Source organism: Elephas maximus, chromosome 16 (assembly GCF_024166365.1).
Source record: "Elephas maximus indicus isolate mEleMax1 chromosome 16, mEleMax1 primary haplotype, whole genome shotgun sequence".
In the NCBI taxonomy this organism is placed as follows: Eukaryota; Metazoa; Chordata; class Mammalia; order Proboscidea; family Elephantidae; genus Elephas; species Elephas maximus.
The window spans coordinates 45,625,159-45,643,502 of record NC_064834.1 but is presented as its reverse complement, the minus strand read 5'-3'; the positions used below and the strand labels follow the sequence as shown (position 1 = coordinate 45,643,502).

At 40.9% G+C, this 18,344-nt stretch overlaps 1 protein-coding gene across 3 annotated transcripts in view; it reads right to left on the bottom strand.

Annotated features, from left to right (window-relative positions):
- Positions 1–16,907, bottom strand: part of TBC1D12 (TBC1 domain family member 12) — a 134,962-nt gene extending 118,055 nt beyond the window's left edge. Inside the window, exon 1 of one of the 3 annotated variants that reach the window (XM_049855305.1) lies at positions 15,797–16,907. In XM_049855305.1, the coding sequence (XP_049711262.1) occupies positions 15,797–16,764 (968 nt within the window). In that variant the 5' untranslated portion in view covers positions 16,765–16,907. The remainder of the gene's footprint in view (positions 1–15,796) is intronic. The other 2 variants (XM_049855307.1, XM_049855308.1) reach the window with 2 other exon arrangements.
- Between the last annotated feature and the right edge of the window lie 1,437 nt (positions 16,908–18,344).

Genomic DNA, 18,344 nt, shown 5'->3' with positions numbered 1-18,344 from the left:
AACACAGTTTATAAAGAAGATGTCCACATTCTACTTTGATGAGTAGCATCTGGGGTCTTAAGAGCCTGTGAGGGGCCATCTAAGATACTCCACTGGTCTCACCCCTTCAGGAGCAAGGGAGAATGAAGAAAATTAAAGATACAAGGAAAAGATTAGTCCAAAGAACTAATGGACCCCAACTACCACAGCCTCCACCAGACTGAGTCCAGTACAACTAAATGGTGCCTGGCTACCATCACTGACTGCTCTGACAGGGATCATAAAAGAGGGTCTGGGACAGAGTTGCAGAAAAAGGCAGAACAAATTCTAACTCACAAAAAAAGACCAGACTTGCTGGCCTCACAGAGACTGGAGAATCCCTGAGAGTGTGGCTCCCAGGTACCCTTTTAGCTCAGTAATGAAGTAATTCCCGAGGTTCACCCCTCAGCCAAAGATTAGACAGGCCCATAAAACAAAGCGAGACTAAAGGGGCACAATCAGCCCAGAGGCAAGGACTAGAAGGCAGGGAGTGATAAGAAAACTGGTAACAGGGAACCCAAAGTTGAGAAGGGAGAGTGTTGACAGATCACAGCGTTGGTAACCTGCGTCATAAAACAGTATGTGTACCAACTGTTGAGTGAGAAGCTAGTTTGTTCTGTAAACCTTCATCTAAAGTACAATTTTAAAAACTACTATTTTAGAGCTACCACAGTGGTTAAGAGCTCAGCTGTTAACCTAAAACTTCAGCAGCTGAATCTACCATCCACTCCTTGGAAACCCTGTGACACAGTTCTACTCTGTCCTGTGGGGTCACTATGAGTCAGAATCTACTCAATGGCAATGGACATTTTTTTTTTTAGGGACATTAGAGAGTATCTAGGCCAAAGGTCCTACATGAAGAATCAATGCACCTCTACAAACGGGCTGCAAGAGGTCCATAAGCCTCCTCAAAATATATACGCAATTTGAAGTAAACAATGTGCTTACGGCAACTGCCTATAGCTTTCAAACCAAAGACTTCCCTTGTGCCAATTTCAAGATTTTCTGTTTGTCTTTGATTTGAGAATTTAATATAATGTGTCTCAGTGTGGATCTCTTTGGCTTTATCCTTCCTGGGGTTTGTTGAGCTTTTTGGATGTGTAGATTCATGTCTTTCATCAAATTTGGGAAGTTTTCAACTATTATTTCTTCAAATAGTTTTTCTTTCTCTTTTCTTTTTCTGGGACTCCTATAATGTATATGTTGATCTACCTAATGTTGTCCCACAAGTCCCTTAGGCTCTGTTCACTTTTCTTCATTCTTTCCTCTTTTAGCTTCTCAAACTCTATCATTTCAATTGTCCTACATTTGCTGATTCTCTCTTCTGCCAGCTCAAATCTGCTACTGCACCCCTTCTGTGAATTTTTCATTTCAGTTACTGTACTTCTCAGCTGCAGTATTTTTGCTTGTTTCCTTAAAAGGATATTTTCTATTTCTTTGCCTTGGCAATTCTTTGTAGAAACTGGAACATTTGACTATTATAAGGTGGTATCTCTGGGAATCAGATTGTTCCCCTTATCCACGGTTTGCTGAGGTTTTCTTGTTTTTGTTTTTATGGCTTTTTTTTTTTTTTTTTTTAATTTTTGAAAGCTATAGTTGCCTGTTTTTTTAGTGAATTCCCCTATTTTTCACAAACACTGCCTTCCTAGATGCGTGTGGACATTAAAGTCTCTGTTCCTTAGCTTGTGTTCAGCTGGTGTTTTGACAGAGATTTCCTTGAATGCAGGAGGGAAGGTGGGTACAATGACACCACTACCACCACCTACAACAAAAAACACCTCTTCCAGTCTTTGAAAATTGGCTCTGTGCTGAGCCCTCTTTCAACATTTAGCCAGGCTTGCGCTGAATCTAGGATTCAGCCAAGGTGAAATTCTCAGGTAATTGCTGGGCGTGCATCTTTCCCCCATATACATAGTACTTTGGAAAGCCTTAATTTCCCAAAGAAACTTTCTCCTAGGCTTTTCCTTCTGGTCTTTAGGTGTTTACTGTATGCCTTAATCGCACTCTTTAGACCTAGTTTGCTACAGGTGATTACAGCCTTAGGTCATTGCCACTGCCCCTCAGCCCTGCACGAGCTCTCAGACAGGCCAAACTGAGATAAGTACCTTGCTTCAGTCCTTAAGGCAGTCCCCAGACAGGTTAGAACAGACACACACAATAATTTGCAAATAATGTCTGCTGTGCTTGTTCTAGAGCCAGAGACCAAGCTAATCCTTCTCCAGGAGTGTCAGCTGCCACCACTTATGACAGCCAGTTGAGCTGAGAAGGGGGTGGGGTACAGGTGAGTAGAAAACCAAAGCTTTCCTACCATTTAGAGGTTGCCTTTTTCTTGATTCAAGATTCATTTAGTCACTGTAACCCTCTGACCGGTTTCCAGAGTTCTAACAAGGGTGTTTCTTCCAGTTTTTGCTTGCTTTCTTTAGTGTTTTGGTGTAGAGGTAGGAGCACGGAGCTGCCCACACCGCCATATTGCTGCGGACTTTGTCACAATCCATTTTTATGAAGCAATGTATAGAACTTATGCATTGAACATAAAGACTTAACTCTGCAACAACAGCTTTACACACTCTGGTTTTCCCCTAACCTTGTTTCCCTTTTGACCCACAACAGTAAAACACCTAGCCTAACAGCTATTCTGGCTTATCTCCCTCATCAAATTCCTCACAAAACGTGGCAGACAAATAATTTTTCACAAGGCTCTCTATTTTATCAACCCAATTCTCTCAAAGCAAAAATTGGGTTCAAAGTTTACCACTGTTAAATCCTCACCAAAAAAGCTACTGATATAAATATATGTCACTCAATTTTTTAGCACTCCCTTCTGATGAGGATTTAAAGATTTACTTGAAGTTATTTACATCAACTATCTGGGCACTGGGAGCCCTCGTGGGGTAGTGGTTAAGAGCTCAGCCACTAACCAAAAGGTCAGCAGTTCAAATCTACCAGTTGCTCCCTGGAAAACCTACGGGGCAGTTCTACTCTGTCCTGTAGGGTTCATTATGAGTCAGAATTGACTTGACAGTAACAGGTTTCATCTGGATATCAGAGCCCTGGTGGCGCAGTGGTTACGTGTTCAGTCTCCTAACCAAAACGTCTGGTAGTCTGAATCCACCAGCCACTCCTTGGAAACCCTATGGGGCAGTTCTACTCTGTCCTATAGGGTCACTATGAGTTGGAATCAACTCAATGGCAGTGGGTATCCAGATATTACGTTTTGATGTGGAGCCTAACAAACACCCATAAACTACTATAACTGTCTCCAAACCCCAGTTTCTTAAGTCCCAAATCATCTGCCACACTGCTACAAGAGTCTCTGTTCTAAAAGCAACTCTAAGCATGTCACCCTTTGTTTAAAAAACCAATCAAAGGTCCCATGCCACCCCTTGTGGAATCCAGTTTAAACTCCTTAGTTCTGTCATACAAGCTCCTCCATAATCTAGTCCCATCCTTTTTGTCTTGGTTTTTGGCATTCAACCTCACAGACCCTAGAGAGGATCACATTAAAGAGTGTTTGCAGTCCCCAAAAGTGCTGTCATACTTCATGCATATTTCTGCATATGTTGTTGTGTGCATGTACTGTTATCGGCCTTCCAATCCAAACCCTTCTCATTAGTAAAAGACCAAGCTTTTATATTTTATCTACTGTGAAGAATTCCCTAACTCCCCACCCCAAAAGTTAATAACTCCTTCCTCAGTGCTACTGATGCATCCTTGTATCCTCCTTGATAACACTAATCAGGTAACATTGTATCTATTAATGTGACTCTCCCATTATAAAATTTTTTAATGTTTTACTTACCAAATTTCCCTAATCCCTAATATACAAAACAGGGGCTCAATGAATAGTAAGGAGTTTGCAAACTAACTTATAAGACCTGTATATGCTTAGCTAAGAGGGTTCAAGAAGAAAAAAAAAAGGTTTAGTAGCAATCTTTACATATCCCAAGGATGATCATATAAAAGAACTGACTTGTTCTCCAAAGCTCTAAAGGGAAAAATGAGGACCATGAGCACATAAAAAGATACACTGTGCTTCAACATAAAGAAACTTCTAACAAGTTAACACCCTCAGTAGACTGCCTTGTCAGTAAAAGAATTCAAGCAGTGGCTAAATAATGATGTATCAGGTGCCTAAACATCTAAGGACAAAGAGGCAAACATTTAACTCTAGAGTTGTTGATTTTTTGTTTGGTTTGGTTTTATTGATATTTTGCTCAAGTCTGACCTAAAAGGACTTTCTGAATTGATGGTATGCCTGATACAAACCATCTTCTTATAATATAACAAAGGTAAAACCATTCTCCTGACCAAGCTAACCTTTTCTTTTCCTACATGATATTATGATGTTTCCATTAAATGAACAACTAAATCAACAGATTGTATTTCTGTAGTCTTATGTAAGAGTAAAACAATCATCATCACCTGATTCTGAGCCACAAAATCTGTTTTCCAAACAACATTTAAGAGTTATTAATCTCTTTAATTCTAGGTAGTACCAATCAAGTGAAATAGTCAATCCAAAGAGGGAGAGGGGGTACGGAGGTCAAGGGCCATGTAAGTAAAAAAAAAAAAAAAAAAAACTCCAATTTTGTCACTCTTCAAAAACACAAATTACTCATTCACTTGGGACCTTTTACAGATTTAAAACTTTAATGTTTTAATTTACATTAGTATATTTAAGTACATCATCCTGGTAATGAACAATGAATTTTCTTCTCATGGGAGAAAGGGATTTTAATTCTGTTTACTATATATACCATGGTGGTACAGGAGAAAATTTCCTTTCCTTTTAGCACTGGATCTCAAATAAGAATACACTGCACCCATCTGTACATTGTATTTATTTCACCCTTAGACACATGTACTTTTTAATAACTGATTCTATCATATTAACAACCTAAACTTTTTTTAAAGCCTAAATTAACCTTATAGATACAGCTTGTCATTAGAAAAAATATTTCAGTTGTACCGTATGGCCTGTAAAGAGATGCTGGGGGGATGGGGACATTAGGAAAGTTAAGAAGAGGGGGGATGGGGACATTAGGAAAGTTAAGAAGAGGGGGGATGGGGACATTAGGAAAGTTAAGAAGAAGTATCAAAGAAATAGACAGAAAGGCACAGCAGTTCCCTAGATGGAAAGAAGTGACCAGAAACACAAAGACAATGAAGTAGGCAAGAGTAAAAAAAAAATAAGAAAGATGTGGAGATAACCTGTGGTAATACTCTGAAGCTCAAAGGCCAAAGCACCTAGCAACAGGGCTAACTTTTACCTAACATTATTGTTTTCAGCCTTTTTTTTTTCTCTATAAGCAAGCATTTTATGCAGAAAAACCTGTTCTCTACCAGTTTCCCTCACCTCTAACCATACCTGCAAAACTTCCAATTTTCTTTTCTTCTTCTCACTGCCTTAATTTGAACAGTGTGGAAACAAAGTCTTTATCTTTAGTTTTATTTTATATTCCCTACCATGCTTTTCCAGAGCACATAATGTGAGCACTTTATATTTTTCTAACACCATCAATAAAAAGTAAATTGTTGTAGTCCTTGAATAATTTTCCTGGGACACAAACAAAACGTATTTTCCCTACTTGAGTAGAAGATGGCTACAACAGTCTAGATGAAAATCAGATCTGGAAATACTATATAATGCCTCAACGTACAATGGGTAGTTGTACATTTGGGAAAATATGAGAAAACGGCACATAATTTGATTTCAAAACTATCATGTTCAGTTCCAAATTTTAAATGTTTTAATCTGTGTGGAGTTAGAGACAGGCACATGGAAATATTTTTTAACAACAAAAATGTATCCAATATAAAATTCAAATTAAAAAGAAAATGAAAAGCCAAATTCAAAGGTAAATCTACCACGTTATCAAGTTCACTCTCAAACTAGCTCTAAGTAAGAGTGTGACTTGTAGCTTGGTTTCTTAAGGTAAACGTCTCTTACTTGCTGAGAAGAGTCTGCTGAAAACCCAGACAGTCACATGGGTTTCCCTCTCTTCTTTTGGACACAGAAATAAGAAGTGCAAGAAAGGCTGAAGCAGCACATTTTGGAGAGGCATAAACCATGTGCAAGTGCAAGATTTCTTCTTAAAGGCATGGACAAAGAATTATAACTAGCAGCAAAAGAAGGTAAATTAACACCCTTTCTGATGAGCTGTAAATAGACAGGTAAATTTATCACACCACTTTGAGAAGACTTCAGTAAGATTTTGTAAGTTAAAGCTTTTCACAAAACAGGCAAGTGTGGCTATCTAAACAACATGAAATGTAATATAAGTAAAAGATCTTTCCCATAAATAAAAAGGAGGCTAACAGCTGATTCCAATTCATGGCGACCTCATGCGTTACAGAGGGTTTTCTTGGATGTAATATTTATGGAAGCAGATTACCAGGCCTTTCTTCCGAGGTGCTTCTGGGTGGGTTCGAACTACCAACTTTTTGCTTAGTAGTCAAGCACAAACCATTTGTTCCACTCGGAACCTTGAGATTTAATTAGGCAAAGGTAATTGTTCAACCCATTGAAGGTTAGCAAAGCACTTCAATATTTGTATGTCTTCATCTGTTCTCTATTGTATGTTTGTTTACACTAATCAATTACATAGTACCTATACTAACCAAAAACCCATTGCCATTGAGTGGGTTCTGAATCACAGCAAACCTATAGGACACAGCAGAACTGCCCCATAAGGTTTCCAAGGGGGAGCTGTTGGATTCAAACTGCCTACCTTTTGGTTGGTAGCCATAGCTTATCACAGCTCTTAACCACTGTGCCAGCAGTGCTCCGGTATCCACATTAGACAATTTTAAATGAAAAAAGCATGTGAGCTACAAATATGTGTTGTACCTTCTTTCAGTAACTGCTTTTGGAGATATGCCTATCAATTAGGGCACTATTTTAGTAAACACGGTCTGGGACCACGTGTATCAGAATTATATGAGGGACCCTGTTAAATAATTGGATTCCTGCTGGACCCCACCCAAGAGCTACTGAATCAGAAGGGGTCTGATGAAGTGCAAGATCCCCAGGTAATTCCAGACACTAAAGTTTAAGAAATCTCTGCAGTAGGGGAAAACTATCAATCAACACTTCCTAGCTTCAAATCCTAGGAATCTGATTTATAGCCTAGTTTTGATTCTTCCACTATTTATTAAATAAATAAATATTTTATTAATCAAGCTATCTGACTTTGGGCAAATAACTGTAAATATATATGCACACCCATATTCACTGCAGCATTATTCACAATAGCAAAAAGAAACAACCTAACTGCCCATCAGTAAATGAATGGATAAACTACGGCACATACACATAATGGAATACTACACAACAATAAGGAACAATGATGAATCTGCAAAATATCTCACAACGTGAATGAATCTGGAGGGCATTATGCTAAGTGAAATAAATCAATGACAAAAGAATAAATACTATATGAGACCACTATTATAAAAACTCATGAAAAGGCTTATACACAGAAAAAAACAATCTTTGATGGTTATGAGGGAGGGAAGGGGCAGGAGGGAAAACACTAAGTAGACAATAGATAAGTGGTAACTTTGCTGAAGGGTAAGACAGCACACAACACTGGAAAAGTCAGTACAATTCAACCAAGGCAAAGTCATTGACGCTTCATAGACACATCCAAACTCTCTGAGGGACCAAATTACTGGGCTGAGGGCTGGGGACCATGGTCTCAGGAGACATCTAGCTTAAATAACAACGCAGTTTACAAAGAAAATGTTCTACATACTACTTTGATGAGTAGTGTCTGAGGTCTTAACAGCTTGTGAGTGGCCATCTAAAATATTTCACTGGTCCCACTCCATCTGGAGCAAGGGAGAATGAAGAAAACCAGACACAAGGGAAAGATTAGTCCTAAGGACTAATGGACCACAACTATCCCAGCCTGAACCAGACTTTGAGTCCAACACAACCAGATGGTACCCAGCTACCACCACCCACTGCTCTGACAGGGATCACGATAGAGAGTCCTGGACAGAATGGGAGAAAAATTTAGAACAAAATTTTAACTCACAAAAAAGGACCAGACTTACTGGTCTGACAGAGACTAGAGAAACCCCGAGAGTATGGCCCCCAGACATCCCTAAGTACTGAAGTCACTCCTGAGGTTCACCCTTCAGCCAAAGATTAGACAGGCCCATAAAACAATAATACACGTAGCTCAATCTTGTATATGAGACTAAATGGGCACACCAGCCCAGGGCAAAGACAAGGAGGCAGGAAAGAACAGGAAAGCTGGAAGAATGGAAATGGGGAACTCAAGGTAGAGAAGGGGAGAGTGCTGACATGTTGTGGGGTTGGTAACCAATGTCACAAAACAATATGTGTATTAATTGTTTAATGAGAAACTAATTTGTTCCGTAAACCTTCATCTAAAGCACAATTTTTTTAAAAAAACTGTAAAAAAAAATAATAATAATAAATCCTACCCAGACTAGGAAAAGAAGCCCTAGTGGCCCAACAATTAAGTGCCTGGCTGCTAATCAAAAGGTTAGTGGTTCAAACCCACCCAGCAGCTCTGGGGGAGAAAGACCTGGTGATTTGCTTCCACAAAGATGGCAGTCAAGAAAACCCTAGGGGGCAGTTCTACTCTGTCACATGGGGTTGCTATGTGTTAGAATAGACTCAATGACATACCACAACAACCACTTTTCCTAGGTCACAGAATTTTTTAAAGAATCAAAAAAAGAAAATATGTAAACATAATTTTGGAAACAAATGAAATTAAGAAGAATTAACATATACTTTTATAATTTTTTTCCTAGGGATAAACGGGTACTGTTAAATCTTTCTAAATGCTGCCCCCAAGTACTCTGAACTGAAAAGCTTTGAAAATCACTGCTGTAGGTCCACCTGAAGAACAACTCATTACCAGGCCTAACTCACTTCCATTATTAAATCAATACCATCTTGTTAGACCATGTCCAGCAAATAAAAGATTTCTCCCATGACGGCATTTTCCATAGAGTATTAAGAAATTAGATAGGGTGATCCCTGAAGTTTCTTCCATTTCCCCCCTCCCCCGAAAAATACACTGTTTAATTTGGCATATTCTCTAACTTCTAAGAATTTTATTTTACACAGTTGACACCACACTGTATCTTGTTTTACACATTCAACATTGTTACAAAAGTTTCCCCATACCATTAAATAAACTCTTCCTAAAGATGATTTCAATAACTGAATTGTAACACTCAATGATATATAAAAATGTCATAATACATGCATTCCCTTAATTTTCGTCTTTCAAAATGGCTCCAATTTTTTTTAATACACCAGGGCAAGTTCACAAAAATGGAATTACTAGATCAAATCGTACAAATAAATTTAATGTTACTGCTACAAATCAGCTTTCTAAAAAAGTTTTCTAAGTTTACCTTCTCACCAACAGCTTAAGGCCTCCTGGTTTGTTTTTTGTGTTTGTTTTTAATAATAATAGCATTTGTGTTTTTTCGTGAAACTTTACACAGCAATTTAGGTTCCTATTTGATAATTTCCACACAAATTGACCAATGACATTAGTTACATTTTTCACAATGTGTCAATATTTTCTTACTCGTAGTCTGGTTGTTCCATTTTGAAGTTTCTTCCACTTCGATTTTATAGTAAAACACAACTGCTGCCCAATAAAAGTCAAAATCCCTATGTCAAATAAAACCTGGAGTTTAATTAACAGTAATGCCAAGGTCCACTCCTCAGTTGTGACAGATGTACCACAGTAATGCGATGCTAACAACTGGGTCAACAGGGTGAGGAGTATACAGAACGCTCTATACTATCTTTGCAACTTTTCTGAAAATCTAAAACCGTTTTAAAATAAAAGTTTATTTAAAAAAAAAAAAAGCTCAATGCCCATTTTGGGTAGTTCAGAAAACTTCTACCAACAAGTAACTCCAAGTTAATATCAGAGTAATAGTGTGCCTTACAGGAGCCCTGGTAAGGCAAGGATTAAGCGCTCAGCTGCTAAATGAAAGGCTGGAGGTTCAAACTCACCCAGCAAGTCCTCGGGAAAAAGACTTGTTGATCTGCTCCCATAATGATTACAACCTAGAAAGCCCTGTGGGGCAGTTCTCCTCTGTCACATGAGGTTACTAAGAGTGGAAATCAACTTGATGGCACCTAACAACAACAGCGTGCTTTATTTGTTTTGTTTACCGGACTACAGTGTTAAAATGTTAATTTAGTTGAGCCCTTCAAAATAATATGTTTGAGTAAATTATCTTGGTCCCACAAAAACTGACGATTCCCTATATAAATACTTTCTACTTAATGTATATGGAGAGTATTACATCTCTAAGTTTGTAGTTCAAACCTACTTTATGAGGCAGTTCTACTTTGTCACATGGGGTCACCAGGAGTCAAAAACTGGCTCAACAGCATCTAACAACAACTTACTACCTTAAACATAGTTTCTAAGGTGAAGTTCTTGTACCAGTGCTGGATTTCCCATGTTCAAGGCAGATCTCTACAATGTTTGGTTTGTTTTCTTTTAAGAAAATGCTGGATCTGAAGGGGAGGGGGAGTCAGATACAGGGATACAAAAGGCTCTTGAACCATTTGCTCCTCAACTTAATGTTATTATAATGGGTATATTGATAACATTCTAAAATCCTAACAGACTCTTACTTTTATTCTAGAGCAATTAATTATGCATTCTTTTCAGCTTTTCTAAAATTTTAAACAGTTATATTAACATACATATACATATAGGCACCTGGGGTGGTGCAAATGGTTGGTGGTTCAAACCCACCAGAGGTGCCTCAGAAGTGAGGTCTGGTGATCTGCTTCTGAAAGGTCACAGCATCGAAAAACCTGTGGGGCAGTTCTACTCTGCACACATGGGGCCTTCAACCCAATGGCTAGTAACAACAACTTACATATACAAATTTATATATATGTATACATACACATTTATACATATGTATAAAATGTCCAAAGAAGTTTTATTAATGACACGGAAATGAATGTTTTTCCATTTCTTTTTATAGTTTCTTGTAATAACAAAAATCCAATATAAATTTCAATAGATATTCCTTCATTCTCTTTATAAATAATTGTACCACACCGCTAATAAAGAATTACTTGTTTTGGGGAGCTCTGAAAATCTTTTAAAACTTATCAGAAGTTTGATGTTTTGTCTTTTCCTTATGGAGATATTGAAGAAGGGATTTTCTGAGAAACTGGTATGAAACCGCAGTTTTTGTATTTAGTTGGCTGGAAGAAATAAACACTGTGGAACAAATAAGAGAGCTCCGTCTGACAAAGGTCTCTGATGGCTCAGTCAGGAGAATTATGATTTTGTCAACTAGTCAAATTCTGGGCAGATCTCACCTGGAGGTTCATAGTTAAGAATGGCAACTGTTCAAAGGAAAAACATCTTAAATTAAGAAAAGTTATAGCTATAGAAATTTAAAATTCTCAGTATCATACTTAATAACAAGTATATGCTCATCAATTTTCTAATTGGGGGGAACAAAGACTGTCTAGATGTGAAAAAAAAAATCACTAAAAGAGCCTTTAGTCTTCCGTATTCAGCTCAACTGTTATAAAAAGAGCGTATAAAAACAGTTTTTTGCCCCAACATTTATGAAGCTTCAGGACTCAACAATTAAAAGGAAAGCCACATGGATCTAGATATTTCAAAATCATTTAAATTCAATTTTCTTTTTTTAGATAGAGGAGGAAATACGTCAATAGTTTCTTCCCTACCTTAGCTGTGCCCTTTAAAGCCACCAAGTTTTTATGATTCATTATGAAGACTTTGTAAAAAATTATCAACACTACCAGGAAAAACAGACACATGCTCCTAAACAACAGTACCTATGCCAATGCAATCCTAACAACCCTCAGAAGTATTATATGACCTTAAAAAAATGCGTTTATAGAGAGTGTGTCTATATAAAAAATAAACTATTCTGGTTTGAAAACAATTGAGACATAAATTTGCTTAAGAATCCCTGAAATTGTTTAAAGCTACTTTATTTTAAAAACAGAGATCCTTGAGGAACACAGGCTAGCCTGCAAATGCAAGAGATTTAAAAAATTCATCTCCTCTTCAGTAGCGGGAAAATGCAGAAGAGAATTTTTAATTCTCATATAATCCAGAGTTTCTAGAGCCATGGGGGCTGGAAGAATCCCTGAAACTATTGCCATGAGATAATCTTTAAAATTTAAACCAAAAATAACCCCTGAAGTCTGTTTAAAACCAAACAATAATTTAGGTTAACTAGTTAAAAATGTCTGCCTTGATTGAGCTTTACGCTCTTTTAAGAACTACCTATATGATACTAAGGAGCCCTGGTGGCACAATGTTTAAGAGCTCAGCTCCTAACCAGAAGGTCGGCAATTTGAATCCTCCAGTTGCTCCTTAGAAACCCTGTGGGGCAGTTCTACTCTGTTCTATATGGTCACTGAGTCAGCATCAACTTGACGGCAACAGGTTGGTTTTGGATATGGGATCAAAGTGACAACAGCAACTGGAAAGATGAGACAGGAACCTTAGAAGGCAGTGAGTTTATGTTAATGAGAGAGGAACAATTCAGAAAAGGAGGGTGAGAACGGTTGCACATCTCAAAGACTGTAATCAATGTCACTAAATTGTATACGTAGAAAAGGCTGAATTGGTTTATGTTCTGCTGTGTATATTCTCAACAATAACAACAATAAAAAAATTGATCTCCTTCACTGCTGAGCTGGTGGAGGTAATGGGTAGTCATATCCAGCTAGCATTCAAAACTTTAATAAACAAGAAACGACCAAGGATGCAGGAGAATGTTACTTGAAGGGCTCCCATAGCCAAGTCACCATAAACACGGCGAGGTACCCATATGAAGTGGAAGTAAATCCCCAACATGGGCTGAAACAGAAAGTCTATCTGGAGAAGAAGGAAAGCATAACCACTGAATTGACCACTGAGGCCCTCCAAAATGAGAGTAGTCTCATCATGTACCAAATTCCCATAATTTCTACCCTAGTTAATGAAATCCTGTCTATTATGTGTCTTAATGGTTGTATAACACTTTGCAGTTATTAAATATATTTCTATAAAATGTCCCCCTCTTTCCATAAGTTAAACATGAAACTGTTTCTAAAAATTATTAGTTATAAATTTGCCCAGAGGGAGTGGGAGGGATGGAGGATGGAAGGCTAGAGAATAATTAGGTGGGACATAAAAGAGCCACAGGTGAACAGTGTTGTGATCGAATGTAAACCTGGACTGGAAATCAGGAACTCTGATTTCTAATCCTAGCTCTGTTAATAGCTAACTAAACTACCTTCTTTAGACACTGAGCTTCCTCATCTAAAAATGAAGTGGAAATAGGGGTTGCATTCAAGAGCAAGAATCCATTCTAGAACAAGATATCCCCAAAGGGAGATCTCACTTGGTGCTTCAGAGTTGAGAATGGCAATTGTTCACAAGAAAGAAAAAATCTCTTAGGTTACTGGGGAAAGGGGTATTTCTGCTGGGAGATGGGAGGACTTGGTAAAAATTATATTACCTAGAGAACAATAAAGACAAGGGGTCCGTGAAAGTTGCCAATTCAACACCACCTGCATGGGGTTCTCGTACCAGTGCTAAATATTACAGATTGAGCAAAAAAAAAAGTCACAGTCCCTGCCTTTAAGGTGTTCAGAGTCCAGTTACAGTTTTGGCCAAATGCTGAAAAAATTGTGCTTCTCTCTGACCCTGTCTTTTTCCAAGAATGCCATAAAAAGGAAACAATGGCTTCCAGAGTCTTAATATTCACATTTCAATTAAGAAAAATGAAGCTTAGAGAAATTAACTTCGGGCATCTAAATTTTTTTTTTTTTTACTTCAAATCCAGTGCTCTAACACATATAAATAAGTGACCACTTAAGCGTTATCTAGCTGTATTAATAAAAGTCCTATTAGCCTACCAGTTAAGGAAAATTTAAAAATTAGATCAAAATTCCCACCTACTGCTAATAATATGAAGTCTACCTATAATAGGTTTGCCTTGTTATTGTTCATAAATTGCAATACATACATATCTGTCTTCAAACTTAATGCCCACTATCCTGCACCCCACCTCCAGGTCAGAAGCCACTGTCCAAACCATCTCTATTCTCAATGCATGGCACAGAGCAAGCACTCAGGCTATACCGGTTGAATTAGTGAATTCCATAGCCCCTCACAGGTCTACAACTGCCCCGATACCTGGCATCAAAACACAACCAAGATTAATACAATAACCAATAAACATCCGAGGCTACAGAGGGTCACAAATATATAAGCTTAACTCATCTTGAGACTTTTTAGAATATTGCCACTACAAGCTTTAAATATATTTTCACAACTCTAGGCACAAGTAAGGAGCCCTGGTGGTGCAAATGGTTAAGCGCTCAGCTGCTAACCAAAAGGTTGGTGGTTCAAACCCACCCAGCGGCTTTTTGGGTGAAAGACCTGGCGATCTGTTTCATAAAGATTACGGCCAAGAAAACCCTATGGGTCAGTTCTACCCTGTCACATGGGTCACTATGAGTTGAAATCAACTCCAGGGCGCCTAACAACGGCACAGGCACAAGTGCAGATCTCACTATGAGTGACACAAAATTAAGAATTCTCAATCTTGATTTAAGCAACTTTAGTGTAATTTGTAAACTTACACAAGTAGCCAGAACAAGGGGTAAGAACGTAGAAAGAGGAATGAGAAATATAAATTCCAATCAGAAAATTGTGCCTGTGCATCTACATATATGCACACTAATTGTATTGCCCTCTAAAACTGTACAGAATTTTAAGTTTCTTTCACATTTGGTTGTAGTTAAGATCCCTGAAAAGGGTACGAAAAGCACAATGTAACTCTGAAAAGGAGGACTTACAAATTGGGAATATTTTCTTATCTTTACCAGGTGCTCCTTGGAAACCCTATGGGGCAGTTCTATTCTGTCCTTTAGGGTCGCTATGAGTCGGAATCAACTCGACGGCAACAGGCTTTCTGGATTTCTAAAACAACAAAACTCCGTAATTTAATTTCGAGACTATCACATCAAATCTCCAATACGAATACCATGAAAATTTTATTGAAATAGCAAATGTTCTGTTGTCTATATTTACTACAAAAAAGAAAAAAGGTTGTCCTAAAATAATTAAAAGCAGTTGCCGAAAAAAAGTAGAAGCTTATCTGGAGAAGTAGAGAAGAGGGATTTCCGATATAAAAGAGCTGGGATCATGTTCTAAATACCAAACTGACCACATTTAAAGAAAGGTCACTGCAATAAGTGATTAAGTACTACTACACACAATCCCTTCTAGTTTCAGGTATCTCCAAGCTACTTGAATGGATTTAGACTCCACGCAAATAGACACTGTGCAAAGTGACTTCCCTTTTTCTTTCACAAAACCACACCCGTACACACACGCGTCTCCCCACACCAACGGAGTCCTGTTCTACAGTAATCAAATTGGGGCCGAAGAAGCTTGTATGCTTTTCCGGAAAAGACAAAACTACAGATATAGCACTAGCATGCTGGCGGACCTGAATGCACAGAAACCAGGTGTGAATGGCAGGTAAGGCCTCTGGCCGACAGAGGAACAGAAAGACTCGCTTCCCAAAGACCTCTCAATTTCTCCCAAACTGACCATGTAGACTGGGTTCCTCTTCCCCGGTTCATAAATCAAAGCCAAGCCCTGACGCGCGCAGGGGCCCGCAAGGGGGTAACCACCGAGTCAGTTCCTGAACGCTCCTGCCCCCGGCCCCGAAACCTCCCCGAGCCCCCGGGCTGTACCTGGCGAAGAACTCGGCGAAGCCGCCGCTCCGTCGAGCCCGGGCCGAGGCCCCCACGGGGCCCTGCTCCGCAGCCGAGAGGGGCTGCGGCGTTGCCGCCGGGGGCAGGTGGTCGCCGGCGCTCTGGCGGCGGCTCACCTCGAACGTGTTCCGAGAGTTGCAGTGAACGTCGGAGAAGCCCAAGCGCGACTCCGCGCCCGCGCCCCCGCTAGTCCTCTCGGCCGAGGCGGCTGGGGACGCGCCCTCCTCGGGACCCCTGGCGCCGGCTGCCGGGTGCTCCAAGTCCTCGCTGCTGCCGCCGCTTACGGAACTACCCCCCGAGTCGCTGCCCGCGCCCTCGTGCTTTTCGGGGTCGGCCGCCGCCAGGCAGCAGCTCCGCAGCGGGTCCTCCAGCGGCGCGGCCCAGTCGGAGGGGCTGCCCGCGCCGTCCGCGCCCTCGTCACCAGGCCTTTCCAGGCGGAGGCGGCCGCACGGGCGGCGGCCGCGCGCCTCGCGGCCGCCCGCGCGGTGCAGCCCCCGAGCCTCCTCCGGGTCGCGACAGTCCCAGTCCGGCAGGAAGCCCGAGTCCCCGTTGGTCATGCCTCCGCGCCCCGGCGCGCGGCCATCCGCCGCCACCTCCGCGCCGCCGAGCTTGGAGCCTGAGCCCGGCTGGCAGGCGCCCGCGCGCGGGGCTGCCGAGAGCGGCGGGGCGGGGGCCTGGCCGACGGAGAGCGGACAGTAACAGAGACCCGGCTCCAGCCGCCCCCCAGCCGCCGCGAGGTAACGCTGAAGGAGCTGACGAGGCGGCGTCTCCTCCTCCTCTTCCTCGTCTTCCCCCTCCTCCTCCTCCCGCGGCTCCACAGCGCCGACGCCTCCGCCAAAGCCGCCCGTGGCCCGGATCATCTTCCCGTCCTGGCCCGCGGGCTCCGGCACTGGGAGCGAGTTGGGGTTTCTTCCCGAACAGGCTCCAGCATCCTCGGGACCCACCATCTGAGGCCCGAGCGACCGCCGCCTAAACAGACAGCCGAGGGCTCCCGGGCGCAAGCGCGGAGCCGGAACCGCACTGGGTGCTGGGGCCGCGGCGGCCGCCGCCGCAACGTTCCCAGACGCACCCCTCCCACCCGGAGGTTCGGACAGTTGCGGGAGGGCAGGCACGCGCCCGGCTCGCGCACGCGCAAAAGCCGGACTGGTCAAGTCCTGACCTGGAGATTCCCCGAACCATAGAGACGGTAGCTAGAGAGCCCCGCTCCATGACACTCTCAGGCCGCCAATCTGGGATCCGCCATCTGGATGGTGGAGGCTGGTTGGCCAACTTCGAGCGTGACAGGTCTTACAGAAGCGGGTAGTGCTCACTTAGCAAAAATTCACTTGACGTACTTGATTTATGGGAGTAGAATAAAAAAAAATAGATGTGGGTAAATCCTTCAATCTCTAATTGGTCACCACTAGTCGATTTCACATCCATTTTCTCTATTCCTGTTGCCACAGTTCAGGACTTCACGACATCGTAACAACACCCTTCTTCGTCTTCCACAATGCTATCAAAGCTACCTTTCTTATCCAACACCATGTTTCATCACATCGCTCTGTATTTCACGATCTTCATTATCACCTAATGAGGGATAGATAGGAAGTGGAGTCAGGCAGAAAGGGATTGTGGAAATAATTCCAGCACCTGGCAATAATGAGTTAAAATGGGATGATGACAACTGAGTGGAAATGAAGCATGTTTAAGGTAGAAATCACAAGAAGTGATTGATAACTGATGAAATATGAGGAGTATTAGAAGAGGGAGTAGCCAACAATTACTACAAAGCTCTTAGAATGAAACCAATATGTTTTGAAGAAATAGAGAATTGGATAGAGAAAATAGATCTGGTAAAGTGAAAGACTGATAGGAAATATTCAGCATAGAATTAGAATTCTAAAACTTGGGGTAAGACTTAGGTTCGAAGATGAAGATTGGAGTCGTCTTTGTAATGGAACTAGGTGAATCATGGATGACCAAACCCAAAAAACCAAACCCAGTGCCATCGAGTCGATTATGACTCACCTGTAGCATTTAACCACTACACCACCAGGGTTTCCTCATGGATGACGATCACCTACAAAGAAACAAAGATGTGGGTGGGGACAGAAACCTGGGGCGTTGACAATAAAAATACTAGTGGGGACAGAGACCTGGAGCTTTAGCAAAACACTAAGATATCTTTATTTCAGGATGAACAAGGAAGTTGGATTGCAAGAAAATCAGAAGCATCAGTTATGGATGAAATGAAGCAGCAAATATAGACCACTCATTCCAGAAGTGTGTCAATGAAAGTCTAGAAATAGAAGAATGGAGTAATAGAGGAAGCAGTATGCTAAGCCTTAAAAAAAAAAAATCTTGTAAGAAAATATGTACATATATACAAAAGGGTGAATATAACACTGGCGAAATGAGTTCCTTTATGTAGCCTTTTGCCATGTTTCTTTGGAAAAACAGCTGAAGAGATTTTTCTCCTAAACCCTAAGGAGTTACCTTTGCCCTAGTTTTCTACCATAGAGGGTTTGTTACATTTCCTGGGTAA